Consider the following 18218-nt stretch of genomic DNA (forward strand, 5'->3'; position numbering starts at 1 on the left):
TGTATGGTTTTAATGTTTGGATCTCTTATGATTTGCAAGATCTTTTTGGGCATATATTTAATCTTGATTAAACGTATCTTCATCTCTATAATTGTCTGCTTATTGCTGCTTGCTCTGGTTTCTATAGCACCAAGGCGTCAGCAGAAAAAGCACAAGTGGATGTAACTCATTTAATAAGAAGACAGTGCCGGTTCACTCACAGTTGATTACCCATGTGCTTGATTTGCAGCGACACAAGCTCATGGGTCTTGCCTCCCAGTAGTTAAGTGGCGAGAAGATTTGTATTTTAAACAAACAGAGGATACGGGAAATGTGAGGACACCAAAAAATGGCCTTGGAACAACACGCCACTGTCAGGCTTGTTCCTTTTTCCACCAGTAGTAAATGTGTCATCCTCACGCTGCTTTCCTGTCAAACACAATTTGTGCTGAGGGAAGGACAAATGCGGATATTGCTCATGCCTGAGAGAACAATCCACTTAACTTTGTGTTTTCTGTGTATGTGGGGTGTCTCAATATTCAGAGCGGTGGGGGCATAAATCCAACATTTCACATGCAAATATTGAGCAACGTGCTACTAAACTATTGCCACATAGAACATATTGAGTAATGAGAAAACGGTGAAAGTGACAGGAATGCTTGCAACTATGCTGGGAGTTGCAGTATTCACTAAAAGACACCAGGGGGCGCATTAATAGCTACGGAGCAGAGACAGGACTTCATCCACTGAACTTGTGGCCTGTTAATTTTAAAAGTGAGTTGAGGGGATGGTGTGCCCTTGAAAAGAGCTGTGAGGAATTTAAAGAGCAGATATGGGAATGTCAGATGGTGAACAGAGGAGCTGGACAAACATGCCATGTGCACACACTGAGGTCATAAATTACAGACAAGTGTTCAGAGAATGTGTTACCATGAGGTTATTTTAAATGGTATGAAAAAAACTTATGTCTGTTTGCTCTGTAATAACTGTGGGCAAATTCCCCTTTAAAAATAAATGTGCAACAGACAAGAGAAACATTAGCGAAATAGCAAGAAAATAACATGACTACCTCAAAGTATCCAGACTACGCTACCTACATATCATTTTGTTAACGCTATGATTTTTGACTTGATGACTTTCATGAATATGAGAAACTGAGAAACGATCCGAGACTTACTAACTCAAAATAGCTAAAAATGTAAGAAATTGAAATAAACTCTAGAAATTATAAAATACATATAATTACATTTGTGTCTGACAATCTCGACATATTCAAAATTAGTGTGACAGGTACTAGCTTAAAATGCTAAGACCATTTAAGCTGACTCAAATTTTGAATTTATGGATGGCATTTTTTTTCAGTTGCAGAAAAACGAAAATAATAAATTAATAAAATGAATGTTTGTGTTCGACAGTTATTTATTTATTTATTGGGGGGTGGGGGTGGGGGTACTTATGTAAAGTCAGGGTTAGGGTTGATGAGAGATTTACTAACTCTATATAAATATATATATATATAATAAAAAAAACTAAGTATAAGACTTATTAAGTCAAACCATTTGAGAAAGATTTTAATTTTGATTTCAGATAATAAATAAAAAAATAAAAAATACGATCCAGGATCTACAGCTTCCAGGTTTCCTGCTCGTTTCCTTCCTTGTTCCGTTTTCTGAAGAGCTCCGGTCCTTGTTTTGTGACAGGCCGCTCTCTCCGGAGGGAGGCAGGTAAACTCTGCGCTTCTTTCTGGCTCCGGCTCCACTCGCTACAGGTGGTTGTAGTATTTTCCGGGTTTTTATTTGTACTTTTCCCTACTTTTCCTTGTGATTTTTTTTTCTTTCCAGCCTGCACTGTGTCTGGTTGAATTTGAATAGACTTTAGGAGGCAACGTCTGCAGTGTACAGCAGCACAAAGTCCCCATGCTTTGAAAATCAGAATATGGCGGGATTCAAGGATTATTCCTCAACCGCGGGGAGGGAGTTCGTGTTGGGTTTGTTTTAAAGCTTTGTTTTTCTCGGCGTGAACACTTTTCGGTCCCGCTGGAGTTATTGGTATGAAATAAATATGCCCTTTCACCAGAGGAATATCGAGCCCCGCCGTGTGAGCAGGCTATCGGCGAAGAAGGATGGCTGGAAACCCAGGGAAGAAGCCGGCAAACGCAAACTGCGAAAACCCGTTTTGTTCTCATCGCTGGATGAGGTTGGCTGTCATACGCTGACTAACGTAATACATCAACTTTCCGACCTTTCCCGACATGCCAGCGACATCTTCCTGGGCATCGAGATGGAGGCGGGGATGGTGTTTAGAAGATCCTGCAGGATCGAGGAGCGCCTGCAAATTCTGCAGGATGAAGTCCACAAGCTTGATCCCAAGAAAGTGAAAATCCGTGAGTCTGCACTGTTGGCCACTTGTTTTTGTCCCTCTGATCTTTCGGCTCCAATCACTTTAGCTTTCTATGAAATGCTTACAAGCCACTATAGAGCACTAAATGAGATCCAGAGACATGCAAAAATGCATGCAGTGAGTTCATATTTGTAGATATGATGTGCATGTTATGTATGATTCGAGAGTTTAAATATGTCTGTGTGAGAGAGGTGCGTCTACCTTCTGGCTTTTCCTGTTATGATAACATGCGCAGTAGTGTGGAGAGGTCCAAGGTGACTGTCATGATTTGTCTTTTTAAAAGAGTCAAAGAGGAGTGACCACTGACTCCTGCCCACATGGCTTTATTTGCCTGATTGGGACTTATGTTAACAGGGGCATTGTGTCAGAAATGATGGATATCCTCTCAACATACTGGCCATCTGTATCCAGGTCCTCAAAGGGCACTGAGATCCCAGGAGACCCTTCACCTTCCTCATCTCTCCTTAATGTCCATAAAGCTGATAAACACACAGACAAATGGAAAATCAATTTCTTTACTTTTAAAGTTTTGTGATTTGTTTAGCCTGCTTTTATTAAAGCTCCCTCCTTTAGGAGGGTTAAATATTAACTGAGACTGACTCATGCTCTGGTGACTGTGCAAGCAAGACTGAGAGACAGGCCTGCTGAGCTGCATACCTGAGGCAGAGCCTTTGAATGACTGCATATCTGCCTCTCGACACCTATTTAAGACTCTGTTATGTGGTAATGTGTGTAAACCCAGCAGTTAAGGGATCATGTTTTCTATTGAGTCCCTGCCTCTTTTTCTTATCTAACTTGCTTCCGAAATGTATTGCAAAGTAGTGCTGGGAAGATTGGTGCAAATTCCTCTAAACCCAAGTGAAAGAGGAGGATTTCATCTCTGACTCACTCACTTTTGTTTCCTTTTTACTGTCCTTCCTCCTGCATTTGATCTGCGTCTGTCCATCCTGCCTTGTGTCTAAATATGACTCACCCTTTGTCACACAAACACACACAGGTTCAAAAGTGACTGCAGAGAAATGATAAGCCGAACAGGCAGACAGATCCCAGACGGAGGTGAAGGGGTGTAGGGGTGCCCACTACATGACAGCAACCAGTCCCAGTCATGACTCGACTGCTCCCATTTTCTGTACCTGTTGGAAGTTTTGATGCGGTTTTAGGCGGGACTGGGAGCTCTTTCTGAAAGGGTTTGTCTCATTTAAAGACCTGATTCATCAGAAGCCGAAGACGAGGTGTGAGAGAGTAGGCTGGAATGCGGTGTGTTACGTCGCGATCTGCAGTTCCCACACGCCCTCAAAGCCGTGTGTTAGGTTTACAGAAGCGCTGAGTCTAGATTTATTACAACGCAGACACTGAAGCTCAACGCCAGCTTTTTCCACACATGGAAACACCTGTATTTTTTTTTTTTTTGAAGTGCCCTCCAGCGTTAATCCATGAAAAGAGTCCTGGATCTGAATATGCCAGAACACCTGGCAGAGTTACTTTGAATTTGGTATTTGAATAAAAGTTACTGTGTCATGCGCATGACTCCAGGAAACAAAGCATTCTTTGCCATGTTGTGCTATTTTACAGCTGTTTCTCACTGGTTTACAAAGTGAGGAGCGGCTGTTAAATGACAGTGTTTAGAGTTGGTGTTTACCTCAAATCCTTGATGAGACATAATGGTATGTTGCTTGTTGGGTAGTGCTGACTACCCAACCCTGAGGAATGCACTGTATTACATAAATTTACCAGCCTGCTTGTAAATATCTGCGGCTGGTCACCCTGTTGTCTTCTGCTCCTGTGGCTCAGGGTTCCTACGCTAACCTCAGAGCTCTGAGCCAGATCATGTTACTGGTGAGGGGCATGAAGAGGGGCTCTTGTGCACTGAAAAACTGACATTGAAGGAAGGGCGAAGTAAGAGTGTGTGTGTTTGCGCACTCCTACCTCTACACTCAGTGTAATCAGTGGCAGTTTGAACAGAGACATGATAGGAAAATGGGATTTCCTCATTGTGTGTATTTTGTCTGCTTTATTCCACTGTTGATCCATGTGTTCTGAAGGAGCGGACCCCAGAGCAAAGGTCACAGGTCATCCTCTCATGCCTCAGCGGGGAACACCTGACACTCAGAGTCAAGAGTTTAAACAAAGTCTAGTTTGGTTAGCTTGGATTTCTGCTGGCTGCCAACAACAGCCACTCCTGCTAAGTTTGGCACATGGATCTCGTTTGCTCCACCCTGGTGTATTACTTGTATTAAGTGCAATTGTATTAATAATATTAATAAGGCTAATGCCATGGATAGTAGAAATAAAAACAGTTTCAAGTCCCTTAACCATGCTGTTTGTTCCAGATGAAGATGTATTATTATGCCTTAACTAATCCAAACATCTATCTCTCTAGCTTTCTCATCAATACTTGATTGTTTTGGAGCTCATACTGATACACAGACTCATAAATACAGTTCAAGTCAGACACCGTTCATTGACAGTATCCCTCCACTATCTATTTTCTGTCATTTTTCCCCCTTCATCTCTACAACCCATCTTTTGTTCCTCATGAGAAAAGTTCGACCTTGAGAACCACGCCAGACTCTGCTTCCCCCAGAGGTCTGTGCACTTCTGTACACCAAGTAGCCATCGCTGTGATGTCACAAGCTTGACTTTTACTTGAAGTATGAATTTAGCTACATATTAGAAACGTACTCTTTTCTGCCAAATATAACTCTGGGTAGATTTGGGAGTATGCTATTTTAATGTTAAAAGTAGGTCATACTAGTGAAGGTTAATTGGAGAAAGGAGAAACTTGGGGCCTTCTTTTGTCAGTTAACTTGATGCCCACTAGCGCGCGTGCACACGCGCACACACACACACACACACACACACACACACACACACACACACACACACACACACACACACACACACACAGAATAAAAAAAAAAAAAAAGCATGTTTCCAGCTGACCTGCTAATGTCTACAGTCCATCTTGTCTCCCATACACACACTGATATACATGTTAAGTGCTTGGACATTCCTCCTCCTATCCCTCAGATATTTATAGGCATAGTCTTTGCCCGATGCTCTTTCATGAGTAGCAATGTATGCTATCATGTTTAGGGTGTGTTGCTATGTTCAAGTGGTTCTTCTTGTGTTGGGAGGGGGAGTTCATCCTCAGAGTGGGACTGCAATCAGTTATTCAGATAATAACAGTGGAACTGCTTGACTGACATCAAAGTTGCATCCATGTCAAAAGCCAACGAACAACAAATTAGTCGTGCCTGGATAAACTAATTGGTGTTTGTGGCTTTTTTTCTAACCCTCTTTTCCTGTTTGCCACACAAATGCACACTCACATGCACAGCCCTGTTTATCCTACCTCAGTTCTCCCTAGTCACTATTCACTCTGGCCCACTGTGGTCCCCTTCATTCATCGATAGAGAGCAGTCATTACGCAGCCAGAATCCACAAGTCGGTTCCCACGGCGCTCGTTCCAACGCCGGCAGCCTGGCCTGGTTCTAGAGGTCGACCTTCTCCCATCAGGAACAAAAGAGATGGGTCGAAGAAATGAAGGGAAAAAGTGAGAGAAAATGAGTGGGAAGGGGCTGTGGAAGTGGAGGGATATTGCCAGTGAACTGTGTCTGACTTGGACTGTGTGTATGAGATTGTGTGTTTGAATCTACAGGCAGTGCTCTCTCACGGCTCCAATACATCCCTGGATTTAGATACATCCCATCGACTCGGTGCTGTCTTGCAGTTTCTTAAAACATAATCTGTCAGAGACAGATTTGCTGTTGATGGTGGGAGACAGTCGAGTTAATAAGGAAACAGCTAAATTTAGATTTGTGTATATGCGAGCGCTGCCCTGACTGTGTTTAACCCCCGATTCGAGCCACAAGATCATTCTTACAGTATACAGTAGTGTATTTTATCACTTATTTTACACCAGTAGAAGATGATAGGCCTAAGCTGTGGTAATCTGGTTAGTTAATGGCTCCGTTTCCTGGCCGCTTCTCCTCCTCACTTGTGTCACTCAACTGCAGCTGTAATAGATCTAGTTATTTCCTGAGCAAACCACATGTCATGAGAGACCTTACTTATATAAAGTAATAAAAATATCACATCGGTGTTGGAATGGCAACAGATGAAAGCCCTTATAATCTTGGTTGATTTGTATCTCCACTTGTGAAAGTCCAAAAATATCCTTGAACTGGTGGATATGTTTGCGATTACAGTTTTGCTAATAGCAGATGCTGCTTATAGCACCTTTTTTTCTTTTTCTTTTTTTTTGTTTAAAGGTTTTTTGTTTCCGTTTCTGTCTCTAAATATAAACTTAACTAAACAAACTGATAAGCTGGATCCCAAATATTCACTAGATGTACCTTTTCAACTTTTTGTTAACACAAAAAAAGAGAAAATATTCAATGGTTGTCAATTTTCTGGGTGGCAATGCCTTGTTAATGTCGGGAGAACGTCCAGACTGCTTCAAGCTGATAGGAAGACAACAGTAAGTCAAATAACCACTTGTTGAAGAAGTTATGCAGAAGAGCATCTCTGAACGCACAAAGCAGATGGGCTACAGTAGCAGAAGACCACACTGGGTGCCACTCCAGTGTCAATGCCACATCCTACCAGAGTATTGTTGCTGGTCACATCCATCTCTCTATGACACAGTGTGCTGATTGGATAACTTGTAACTTGTTTGGTGAACATGACAATGATGTCACTGTCCTTGAATGATCTCCACAGTCACCAGATCTCAGTCCAGTAGAGCAGCGGTCCCCAACCCCCGGGCCACAGACCCTAACTGGTCTGTGAGTCATATGGTACTGGGCCGTGAGAGCTGAGGCATGGGTGTGAAATTGATGGTTTTCAGGGTTTTTTCTTTTTGTTGTTATTTTTTTAAATCGTTTTTATTGTTAACTCGGTTTCCCTGGGTCTTTTCCCGTGTCTTATGAATAAATCTTTTTTTTTTTTGTACTGGTACTGGTTTTCTTATTTATCCGCGACACCTTAAAGGCCGGTCTGTGAAAATATTGTCGGACATAAACCGGTCTTTGGCGCAAAAAAGGTTGGGGACTTATGCTGACGGCAGTAAACTTAATTAGATAAATCTGTCTCCCTACTGTTGAGATTTCATTGTTGCTGTCGACACACAAACATGCGAACATCTCCGCAATCAGAGAGCACCACATGATGGACTTATAGGTTAGTAAGTCGGCAATTGAGGGTGCTGTGGGGTAATCCAGGGTTTAACCAGCATGCAGGGAGATGAGCAAGATTTAATCCCCACTGTCGTGACCTCTGCCTGACAGGATGCAGTGGGACATCCTCAGGGTTGTGTGTGTTTTTGTGGTATTTTTATTTTCATATATCTGTTTTGATGTGTGTATTTGTACACTCAAAGGCCTTTACACAGATGCATTACATTTGGACCGCTGCTGGAAAATTCAAGTCGAGGTCACGGTCGGGTTTTTACACAGCTATTGTTTTTAGAGGAAAAGTGTCACAAATAGCCTGATGTTTGTTCCCAAATGTATTTCCTACGGAGAGACAAACAAAAGCTGAACCGTCAGCAGATCTCAAGTGAAATCCTGTGTTTGCCTCTAGACCACAGAAACTAAATATATGCAAATATACCTTCTTCTTTTTTTTTACATGAAATATTGCAAAACATTTTCACAGCTTCTGTGTGAGTGTAAAATGACATTTCAGCAAATTTTCAGCGGCTCTCCTTTTTGCCTCAACTTTCCCTTCCTCTGTTTTAAAGTCTCTTCCTCGCTCACTCCCTTGCTCTCGCTCTCTTTTCCTGTTGTTTCATATGGTTTCCAGACCTTTCCTCTCTCATCTCTGTCCGTCCTCTACTCTTTGATGTCAACCCTTATACTGCCATGCTGACCACAACAAAGACAAGGACCACGCTCACACTCTCGACTTTCTCTTTTTATAATCAGTTTTTGTCACGATCTTTTCTCTCTTCTTATCTTTTGTTTTTCCTCCAGCTATCCTTTTTTCCCCTTTAAAGCATGTGTTCCTTTTTAAATGTGTTTAATGCTCATTCTTGCCTTTATTTAAAATTTATTGTTGTAATTTTATATTATATAGTGGTTAAACAGCTGTTATTACATGCCTCATGACTGACTAGCTGACTTACTGACTTACTGATCTTCAGATAATCATTGTTTACAGTAGCTTGAGTTTTCAAGATTTATGAATACCCGGAAGAATGTGTGTATATGATGTGTCCATATATATATGGTTAGAGCTTTCACAGTGAGTAAAATAAACTCTAATAATGTTGTCCTACACGTTTTTGTCTGGCGTCCAGGGAAGCCTTTTGTAGATATAGCAGAACAGTGAGAGTAAGAGAGAAGCAATATAGTTTATTGCTGTGCATGAGTGAGATTAGTTATTCTTAATTCAGAAAAACCTACAAGATATCCAAAGATGAAGGCGTGAATTTCCTACTAAAAGTTGCGTCTTTAAATTTCATCTTTTTTAAAATCTTTTATCTTGACTCGTACATTTATGTAATACCGTGCACTGCTATCTACTGTATCCTGCATGTGTTATTAGACATTATATACTGTAAAGCAACCTGTAGAGAAAAACATGTTTGCAGTTGGTATAAAGTGATCCACAACAGGGCATATTATGAGGGTATCAACCTTGCTTTGACTTTTTTCTTTTTTTGCGAAAGGGACAACAGCTGCACAGTGGTGGCAAACCTGGTGCAGCATTTCATGTTTATTTTATGACGTTAAAGAGTAAAAAAAAGTGTCACGTAAAGCTACACAAACATCTGTTGGGAGCAAAATAAAGGATGGATTTTTATCAATTATTAGATTGTGGTTTATCAGTGATGTGTACAAGAGGCAGACGGAAGGAAGAAGATGGGCCGACAGGGAGGCACATCCATTCCATCCAGTACATAATGACATACTGCAGCAGGTGGGAGCTCATCTAGCAGGAATATAAAGGCTATTGTTATCCTGGATCTGCACTAAAACTGCACTCAAGGCCTGGAAACGCACCATACACACATGTCTGAATGGCTGCCTGAGGAAAAATAAACAAGGATTTTCTGCCACATCTGTCACTTGTGCCACTTAACCAAAGCTCACACAGGAACACACAGGCAGAAGCATGCAGGTCGTGCACTCAAACTCTCTTAGTGGTATGTAGTGTCTATCATTAAAAGAAATAAAATGTAATGGGCCACTTGGCAGCAAATAACACTGTCTGCAGAATATAGATCACATGAAGCCAAGGCTTCAGATTAGATGCAACAGATGACTTTGGGGTAAATTGAAATATTTGCACTTTAAACCTTGCAACGGCAGAGGCTGGTGTGAACCTCCTGCTATATTTGGACTGAATGATAAGTCTTCAGAAACAGCTGTCGGCTGGCTTTTTTCAGGCACATTTTTAGTCCCGTAAACACTGGCGACATTAGCCAACTTGAATATCCTCAGCTGAATAAACAAGTTGCGGGACAAGAGGGTCATCAAGAGTTTTTTTTTTTTTTTTTGTAGACTAGCTGATGTAATGTTTAATACTTGATGAACATCTCAGGATTTGTTTATTCAGACATGTGCATTGTGCAACTGACACTTCTGGTTGAACCCGTTGCTTGTAATTCATAGACCGGCAATAGCGAAATCAGTTGATAGTCTTAATAATATAAGGCTAGGTTTCACCAGCTGTGTGATGGAAAAGTTCCAGACGTGCATCAAGTGTCAGCTATGTTGGTTTGAGGTGATGACGGTCTGAGGGAAGTTGTTGGGTAAGCTTTGTAGTTTCACCCTCAGTTTTATTTGTCATATGCAAGCTCGGACACGGTTCTTGTGTTTACTGATGCTGCTGGGAAGATTGTTAGAATGGTAAAATCACTATGTATCCTGAAGGAGCCATAGTTTTTTAAAAAACTGGATCAGGTAACCCTGAACTCTCTCTTAGTTGTGCTGAAATAGGCCTAGGCTACTGGGGGTTTCCCATGATGCACTGAGTGTTTCATCTTCATGCACCTCTTTTCACCCACTATGTCAGCAGTTCCCAACCTTTTTTGCGCCACAGACCAGTTTAATGTCTGACAATATTTTCACGGACCAGCCTTTAAGGTGTCACGGACAAATATAACAAAATAAAATGATACGACCAAGACAAAAACTGTGGTATTTTGTAAATATAATAATAAACGCGAATTCACTGTGTAATTGTGTAACTTTATTAGCAGCGTCCTCCTGAAATGCACCAACAACACTGAGAGTAACATCCTCCTCTCTGCCCCTTAACGCTCTCTGGTTGATATGGTAACACTTAAATATTTCTTTCAAAATAAGACACAACTATAACACAGGAAAAGACACAGGGGAACCGAGTTAACGGTAAAAACCCCGAAAACCATTAATTTCACCCGAGCCTCAACTCTTGCGGCCCGGAAACAAACAGCTCACGAACCAGTACCGGTCCGTGGCCCGGTGGTTGTGTTTATGCACCACTTTGAATTTAATCATTAGTTATTATTAATCTCGGTCTCTTCCACGGTGTCTATCCCCCCTTGACTCTCACCCCTAACCTGTCTCGGCAGATGGCTTGCCCTCTCTGAGTCGGAGGTTACTTGATACTTGCTCACAGGAGGTTGTGTGATCGTTGGGATTTTCTCTGTACTGTTGCACGATCTTTACCATACAAAATAAAGTGCCTTGAAGCAGCTGTTGTGATTTGGCGCTACATAAGTACATTCAATTATACATTACATTAGTCTGCCTTGGGAATCATTCCATATAATGGCCTTCAGTTTCATTATGCCTGCAATCTCTAATTATTTGTATAAAAAAAGTCTTAATTATGTATTATATCAGGAACTTTTCTCTTGATTGTTTTTTTTTCTAATGTTTATTTTTCTTTTCTTTTTGTCAGAGCTGTAAGATAATGTGCCACCTTCCTGGCAGTGGTCAGGAGGTTCATTGTACATACCCCACTCCCTACTTTATGGCTCCCTTTAGTGATTACATTATGCGGCTTTGGTTATTGCATGTTTGTCTGGTGATTGTATGGTAAACAATGGCCTGTGCCACCTTACACGTCACTGTTTCCATTAGACCTATATTGACAACAGAGCACAATAAAGCGAAGAGGCTTGCTGAACTGCAGAGTTTAGTAGAATCTGCTGATCACTTTGACTTGTTGTTTTTTTTCCTTATTTTTTGGCTTTAAACTCTTTAACGCTTGACTTTCCTGATGCCTTTGCCGCCACCTTAAAGAGAAGTTGAAGTAAACAAAATTCAAGACGTAACGTGCAGCCATTACCTGGTGGATACCAGCATACTTTAGGTTTACCCATATTCCTTTGAGTAAACCTAAAGTATGTCAGCTTAATGTTGGTAAAGATCATAAAAAATCTTCACCTTGTCCTGTTAGACTGAACAGTTATGACTGTCTTGACTCATCACCATAAATATCTAAGCTCACCCTGACCAATTTTACTGGCTCATTTTCACCACCCACAAAATCGCCAGAATTGTTTATCTTTCTGTCTGATTAGTCACTGAGATGTATGTGACTTAACATGAGACTGTTCTCTCTCTCTGTATGGTGTTTTTTTGTTTTTTCACCTTGTGTGTGTCATCGTAGTAAAATGTTTTCCCAGGGATGCCTACTGTAGTGGAAATTGCCACAAATGTAGGACTGAGAACTTTGACAGGTGTTTACACTGGAAGTCTGGACTGATTTTGTCGATATGATAACATCACAACTTTGGCAGCTGCAGGACTACTGAATTTTTTTCAGTGAAGTTTCCTATTCCCTCTCAGATAATTAAGTATTTGGTTTGGAAGTCCTCTCAGACTGCAAGCTCAAACTCTCAAACAGTTAGAAGAAAAATTCCTGCGAGTGCAACAGGCGTAAAGATGCATAGTGAGAGTTTTGAGTTGTTTTGTTTACTTCGGTAATTTCTTTTCAATTAATTACTCAAATGGGCATCGGTATGAAGCCTTTGTTTTTCCTTCTTTTGCCTGAAGCACTTTCTCGGCTCATCATTAATCACCGTCTCGCTGCAGAAGGCTCCATGGTGTTTGCATGTGTGTCTGAGAAAGTGTGTGTCACTGTGAAATATGACATACTCCATAAAGGAATCCCCATTGACTACTGAATCTTCCTCTGTAGCAGCTTTAGCTGTCTGCCTCATCCACAGAGACCTCATTGTGCATATATGTGTGTGTGCCTTCACTTAAACTTATTTGTGCTCTTCCAGTCTTCCATTCATCAGTATTAGCGCAGCCTGGTGATGGAGTGGTTAACACTGTCACTTCACAACAAGAAGTGACAACAAGAAGGCTGGCTGGGGGCTTTCTGCTTTGAGTACATCCTCTGGGTACTTTTTCCCAGAGCTCTTTCCATGCATTTTAGGCTAATATTGTTCTAAACTGGCTATGGATGTGCAGTAGGTATACGTTTGAACAGAACAAAATAAAGTGTTGTATGAGTGTATGGATAAAATGTGCTTTGTCAGTAAAAATAGAGAAGCACTATATAAATTTGAGTACATTTACACTAAATTCTCTGTTTTACCAAGGCTACTACATGCACACCATTGTTTTTCTTGTGACATTACCAATAGGTTTGATGTGTCACATGGCCCTCTTCCTATTGTATCCAAGATGGCCGACATCTAAATGGCCACCATGGTCACCACCCGTCTTGAGGAGTTTGCCCCCTCACATATACTAATGTGCCACAAACAGGACTTTAATATCACCAACCATTCCCATGTTATTAAGATGTATCCATATAAATGGCCCACCCTGTACTATGGATGTTTTCTTTTTAGCACTGTGTACCTCCTTGCAACCAATTTCCTTACAACTTGTGGTTGCCAAGCAGTCGGTGACGAATCTCTAAGCCTCGTCTTTGACAAACAACTTCATAATGACTGCTAACAACCTCCACCAACCACTTGCCAACCTGTCAGGCTTTTTTTCTTCTTCTTGCAGCTGATGGTTTGCAGGGGTTGCCGATCAGTGTCTCGGGCTGAATAACTGTGGCCCAACAAACAGCAACAGAAATTTGTTTATTGTTGTGATTTTGTCTGTTAAACATGAAACTTGCCTAAGGAGGGAAAATGAGGTTCAGGGACTGGTTGCAACATGTGCTGACGTCTATCAACACTCAGAAAAGAATAATAACTTGGATAAACACATGTAAACAATAAGGCACTGGCCTTGAAGTGGTAATGTGGGCTCTCAATTGTGCTTTTCAGTGCATGGTTTGTGGATCATAACTCACACAAAGAGGAAATAAAACTAGTGCTAGACATGCACAGTGATCGTCCTTGGGCATAGGGATTCACTGTTCCTCAGTAAACCTCAGCATGTCAGAACACTCAGCGTTATTAATGTTAATACTTGATGATTATGAGATGGTGTATTTATTCTGGTTTTTGTTGATACTGTTCTGTTTGACTCGATCACACCTTCACGAGTTTGTTGATAAGTTGCTTGGAGACAAAACAAGGCTCTAATTGTGATTAACCAGTGCACAGATTTGGTCTTAGCGTGGTTGGCCACACACAGCAGCAGAACGTCCTCGAGTCAGAACATCTGTTAAGTGAAAGTGGATAGAGTAAAGGACACGGCTTGCTTCCACGGTCCGATTAAATGTTTCAGGATTGTTGAATTATTGACAGAGAGAGCCACTGAGAGAGCAAGGGACCGAATTTATTGATTGACTTTACAAAAAAACTGTTGAACAGTGTACATATTCACATTCAAACACACACAACAATAGTTTTGTCCAGGTGTGTGTGTGTTTGTGTGTGTTCAAAAGAACAAGAGAGGACATTAATCGAGGCCCTCCCTTGCCACACAGTGAGAAGGGATTTTTTTGGAGTTGGTGACGGGGATTATGGGGAATATTATTTCATATGGCTACAGAATGGTTAATCTCCTTAAGCTCTGCTGGAGTCTGCACACCCATTTCAGTTACTGCCCATTAACGGAGGCTCCATGTGAAGCTGAAAAGACCAGGAAACAAGGGTGTGTGTGTGTGTGTGTGTGTGTGTGTGTGTCCATACAATACCTGTTGGTTTATAAATGTTGAAAGACGGTTAGAAACATGAAATTACGGATAACATTAATTAAAGGATCCTTTTAATTATGTTGATATTTGAGCTTGTTTTTAATGCAATAGTAGTTATGTTAAAGTTCTTGTGAGGTCATGTGAATGGCTTTCTCTCATGTATTTCAACCACATTGTCATTCAGGTGCTGTTGCTGTTGGCTCAAGCTTTTCTCTGTCCCACACTCTGAGGTTTACGCTGGCTTCAGAAGGGGGCAGATTATAAATACAAACCTGCTTTTTTTTGCTTTCTAATGAGATTCTTAGACTCAAATTTGCCTCCTAATCCAAAAGTGCCCTGCTCAAACAGCCTTTGCAATGAAGTGAAAGCCTCTTGGACTTGAATGGTCAAACCTTTTAGGCACTGATATGTGTTTTGAAGGCTGCTGCCAGCTAATGTCCTGGTATATTGACTCAGCTGTGTTTTTGACCTTCTGTCTCTGTGTGTGTGAAAGGAGTGTGTGTGTTTGTGCGTGTGTTTCAGTGAGACAGGCTGTCACCGTCATAGCTGTTTGATTTGGTGTGTTCCCTAGTGTCAGGTAGGTTTTTTTTTTTTTTTTTTTTTTGGAGTTATTATTATACACAGGTTGCCAAATAGATACTGACGCAGCTTCCAGAGAGTGGACACCACTCACACACTTCACTTTAGTTAATTCAGCTGTATCCCTGATCTGCCTGCAGGAGAAGTGTCTGTGGAAAACGACTGTAAACATGTGAACTGTTACAATAGCAAATAGTAAGTTAATTATGGTAAAAACATAGACGGTATAAAATATGCCAATTAACAGACTAATATTTCTGCCAAATAACAGACTAATAAAAAACTAGAATTTCAACATCAAAAGTGAAAAACTAATTTTTTGTTCTATACTTAATGTGACCAGATGTCCCTCTTTATGTGGGAGTGAACTGGATTTTATTCCTTTCCCTCTTGTCCTACATCTTGAGATAATGTCCCACATTTTCAATTCAATTCAATAAAACTTTATTCTGAAGGTTGGCCCCGAAGGAAATTGGGTAATTGACCGGTTCTCCACTTTTCTAAAGTCTGGCTTTTACTCGATATATATGAAGGGAAGTCTTTTAATTACAGTCAGAAGATCATGTACTCATCAGGGAAAGTTACAATTTAAAAAAAAAATCCAAAATTTGCAGATGTTGGTGAGTATGATGACAACTAGCACAAAGCAAATTATATAATCAATATAATCTGAGAAATCTGAGTTCTTTGTCTTTTTCTGTTCCTGAAGACAGGAAGTATGTAATTGGTTCTTTTAATTGCCATAAATTTATTTTAAATTAGTTCAAATTCAAATTCAAATTCAAATTTTATTTGTCACGTACACAGTCATACACAGTACGATATGTAGTGAAATGCTTGGACAACTGCTCGTGACCTAAAGAAAACAAAAAAAGGAAAAGGCTATGAATAAGATAGGAAATAAATATGAAAAATTAAAAAGGGTAAATTTAACTAGGAAGGAATAAAATATAAATTAAGGTTAAAAATGAAATAACTGTACAACACAAATTAGAATGAAGGGTAAATTTAACTGGGAAGAATAAGATAAAGATAAATATATAAATTAAAGTTGAAAATAAAATAACTGTACAACAAAATACACAATACACAATATAGAACTATATAAGAATGTATGAAGAAATCTAAATATAAATAAATATATACACAATAACAGCAGCTGTACAAGTATTAACCGGAAATGAAGAATATAGTGACCAGTGTTGTGCAAAACCAAAGTCCAGAAAGTCCAGTGTGTGTGTAAGAACCATATGTGTGGGTCAGTACTGTGTGGTGGTGTGATTGAGAGACCGTATCGCCTGCGGGAAGAAGCTCCTCCTCAGTCTCTCTGTGTTGGTCTTCAGGGAGCGGAATCGCTTTCGTGACCTCAACAGAGAGAACAGTCTGTTGTTGGGATGGCTGAGGTCCTTCACGATCTTCCTGGCCTTGGTCCAGCACCGCCTGCTGTAGATTGAGTGCAGGTCAGGGAGCTCGGAGCGGATGGTGCGCTCAGCTGACCGCACAACCCTCTGTAGAGCTCGTCTGTCCTGCATGGTGCTGTTCCCGAACCAGGTTAAGATGTTTCCCGCCAGGATGCTCTCTATGGTGCACGAGTAAAAGTTCCTGAGCACCTTGGAGGGCAGTTGGAAGTCTCTCAAGCGTCTGAGGTGGTAGAGACGCTGTCGGGCCTTTTTCACCACGGTGTTGATGTGACAGGACCATGACAGGTCCTGCGTGATGTGAACTCCGAGGTATTTGAAGCTGTCCACTCTCTCCACTGGGCACTCGTTGATGACGGGGGTCTGGTAGTTCCTCTCCTGCTTAGTGCTGAAGTCCACTATCAGCTCCTTTGTCTTACTGACGTTTAGAAGGAGGTTGTTCCTCTGGCACCAGTTCTCCAGATTCCTAATCTCCTTCAGGTAGGCCGTCTCGTTGTTATCAGAGATCAGGCCCACCACGACGGTGTCGTCAGCAAACTTGATGATGGTGGTGGAGCTGGTAGTGGCCACACTACCAGCTAGTTTATGTTCAAAACATGTCAGCCAGTAATGGAAAATGCTTGGTGCAACTTTAAAATTCCTACAAAAAGTAATACCAATAAAATGAAAGTTGGTGGTGCTGCATCCCGTTTCTTTACAACAGAGATCTGGTAAGTTGCCTGTCAGGCGTGTTTTCGTACAGAATCCTGCAGAGTAACAAATGTTTTCATACTGAAAGAGTCTGGAGGCACCGTGGTCCCAGCTGTAGGTTATGAAGCAGACTTGTGGTACCGGTGTATCAGGTAACTGTTATTGTGCGCCTGTCAGTGGTATCATAAGGGCTGAAGTCACCGTAGCCCAGTTTCACTCGTGTTGAGTTCATTGGTGATCGAGAGGGATCTGGTTCCTACCTCAGAGCGCTTTTGTTTGTTCAGTGTGTGCATGTTTCAGGTTGTGCTGTAAGTGTACACAGACGCGGTGTTTTTGTGTCATTTTAACCCCCTCCTCTTGTTTTCTTTAACTTGATCACGTATGGTTCCAGTGCAGGTTGTATTGTGTTTTTGATAGCTAAAACAGTTAACTTTTTAACTGCCTGTGAGAAAATGCATCAGCATATAACAAGACCGAGAAGAGAGAGAGGATGTTTCACCTTTTTAATTACTTTCTGTGCTTATTTGTGTGCAAATGTCTAATTTCTTTTTCCTCACTTGCGTCTCTTTCTCGGTTCTTAGTGAGAATGTGAGGGGTTGGGCAAATGAGTACTCCTTAGGTTTTAAGCAGCATCACTTGCTTGTAACAAAGAAGTAGTTTCCATGATGCATTTATGGAACTGGAAAATCCCAAATGATGGCAGAGTGGGAAAGATTTCCGGGTCACAGGTGGAGAGAGCACTCAAAGAAGAATAAGTTTGCATAATGAAAAGCACCCACAGTCTGCCTGTTTGCCTCCTGTGATCCTTAGATCTCTCCATCTATTGCACTCTAACACACGCACACACAAACCCACACATTCCTTCTTCGTTTGATCCGTTAGCCTCGGTGGGGCCCACAGTAGCTAAAAGGGCGGCACCACATAAAAGAAAACCCCCTCCTCTCTTCAGTTAAGTACCCTCAACCCCAACAGTGTGCTTCTACTCTCTGCTGGGATTGAGATGATTTCACCCAATCGGCTGCCTCTCCTACTGTCAGGGCCTCTTCTCCACCCCACCCCCAACCTCTTGGAAAAACTTGGGTCTAGAGGCCCAAAGGT

At 41.3% G+C, this 18218-nt stretch overlaps 1 protein-coding gene across 4 annotated transcripts in view; it reads left to right on the forward strand.

Annotated features, from left to right (window-relative positions):
• The first annotated feature begins 1695 nt into the window (after positions 1 to 1695).
• nhsl1b (NHS-like 1b) overlaps positions 1696 to 18218 on the forward strand; it is a 101570-nt gene continuing 85047 nt past the window's right edge. For 2 of the 4 annotated variants that reach the window (XM_026142744.1, XM_026142748.1), the window contains exon 1: positions 1697 to 2362. In XM_026142744.1, coding sequence (XP_025998529.1) covers positions 2041 to 2362 — 322 coding nt within the window. In that variant the 5' untranslated portion in view covers positions 1697 to 2040. Of the gene's footprint in view, positions 2363 to 18218 lie in introns of all 4 variants that reach the window. The other 2 variants (XM_026142751.1, XM_026142746.1) reach the window with 2 other exon arrangements.

The sequence above is a fragment of the Astatotilapia calliptera genome, chromosome 15 (genome assembly GCF_900246225.1).
Source record: "Astatotilapia calliptera chromosome 15, fAstCal1.2, whole genome shotgun sequence".
Classification (NCBI taxonomy): domain Eukaryota; kingdom Metazoa; phylum Chordata; class Actinopteri; order Cichliformes; family Cichlidae; genus Astatotilapia; species Astatotilapia calliptera.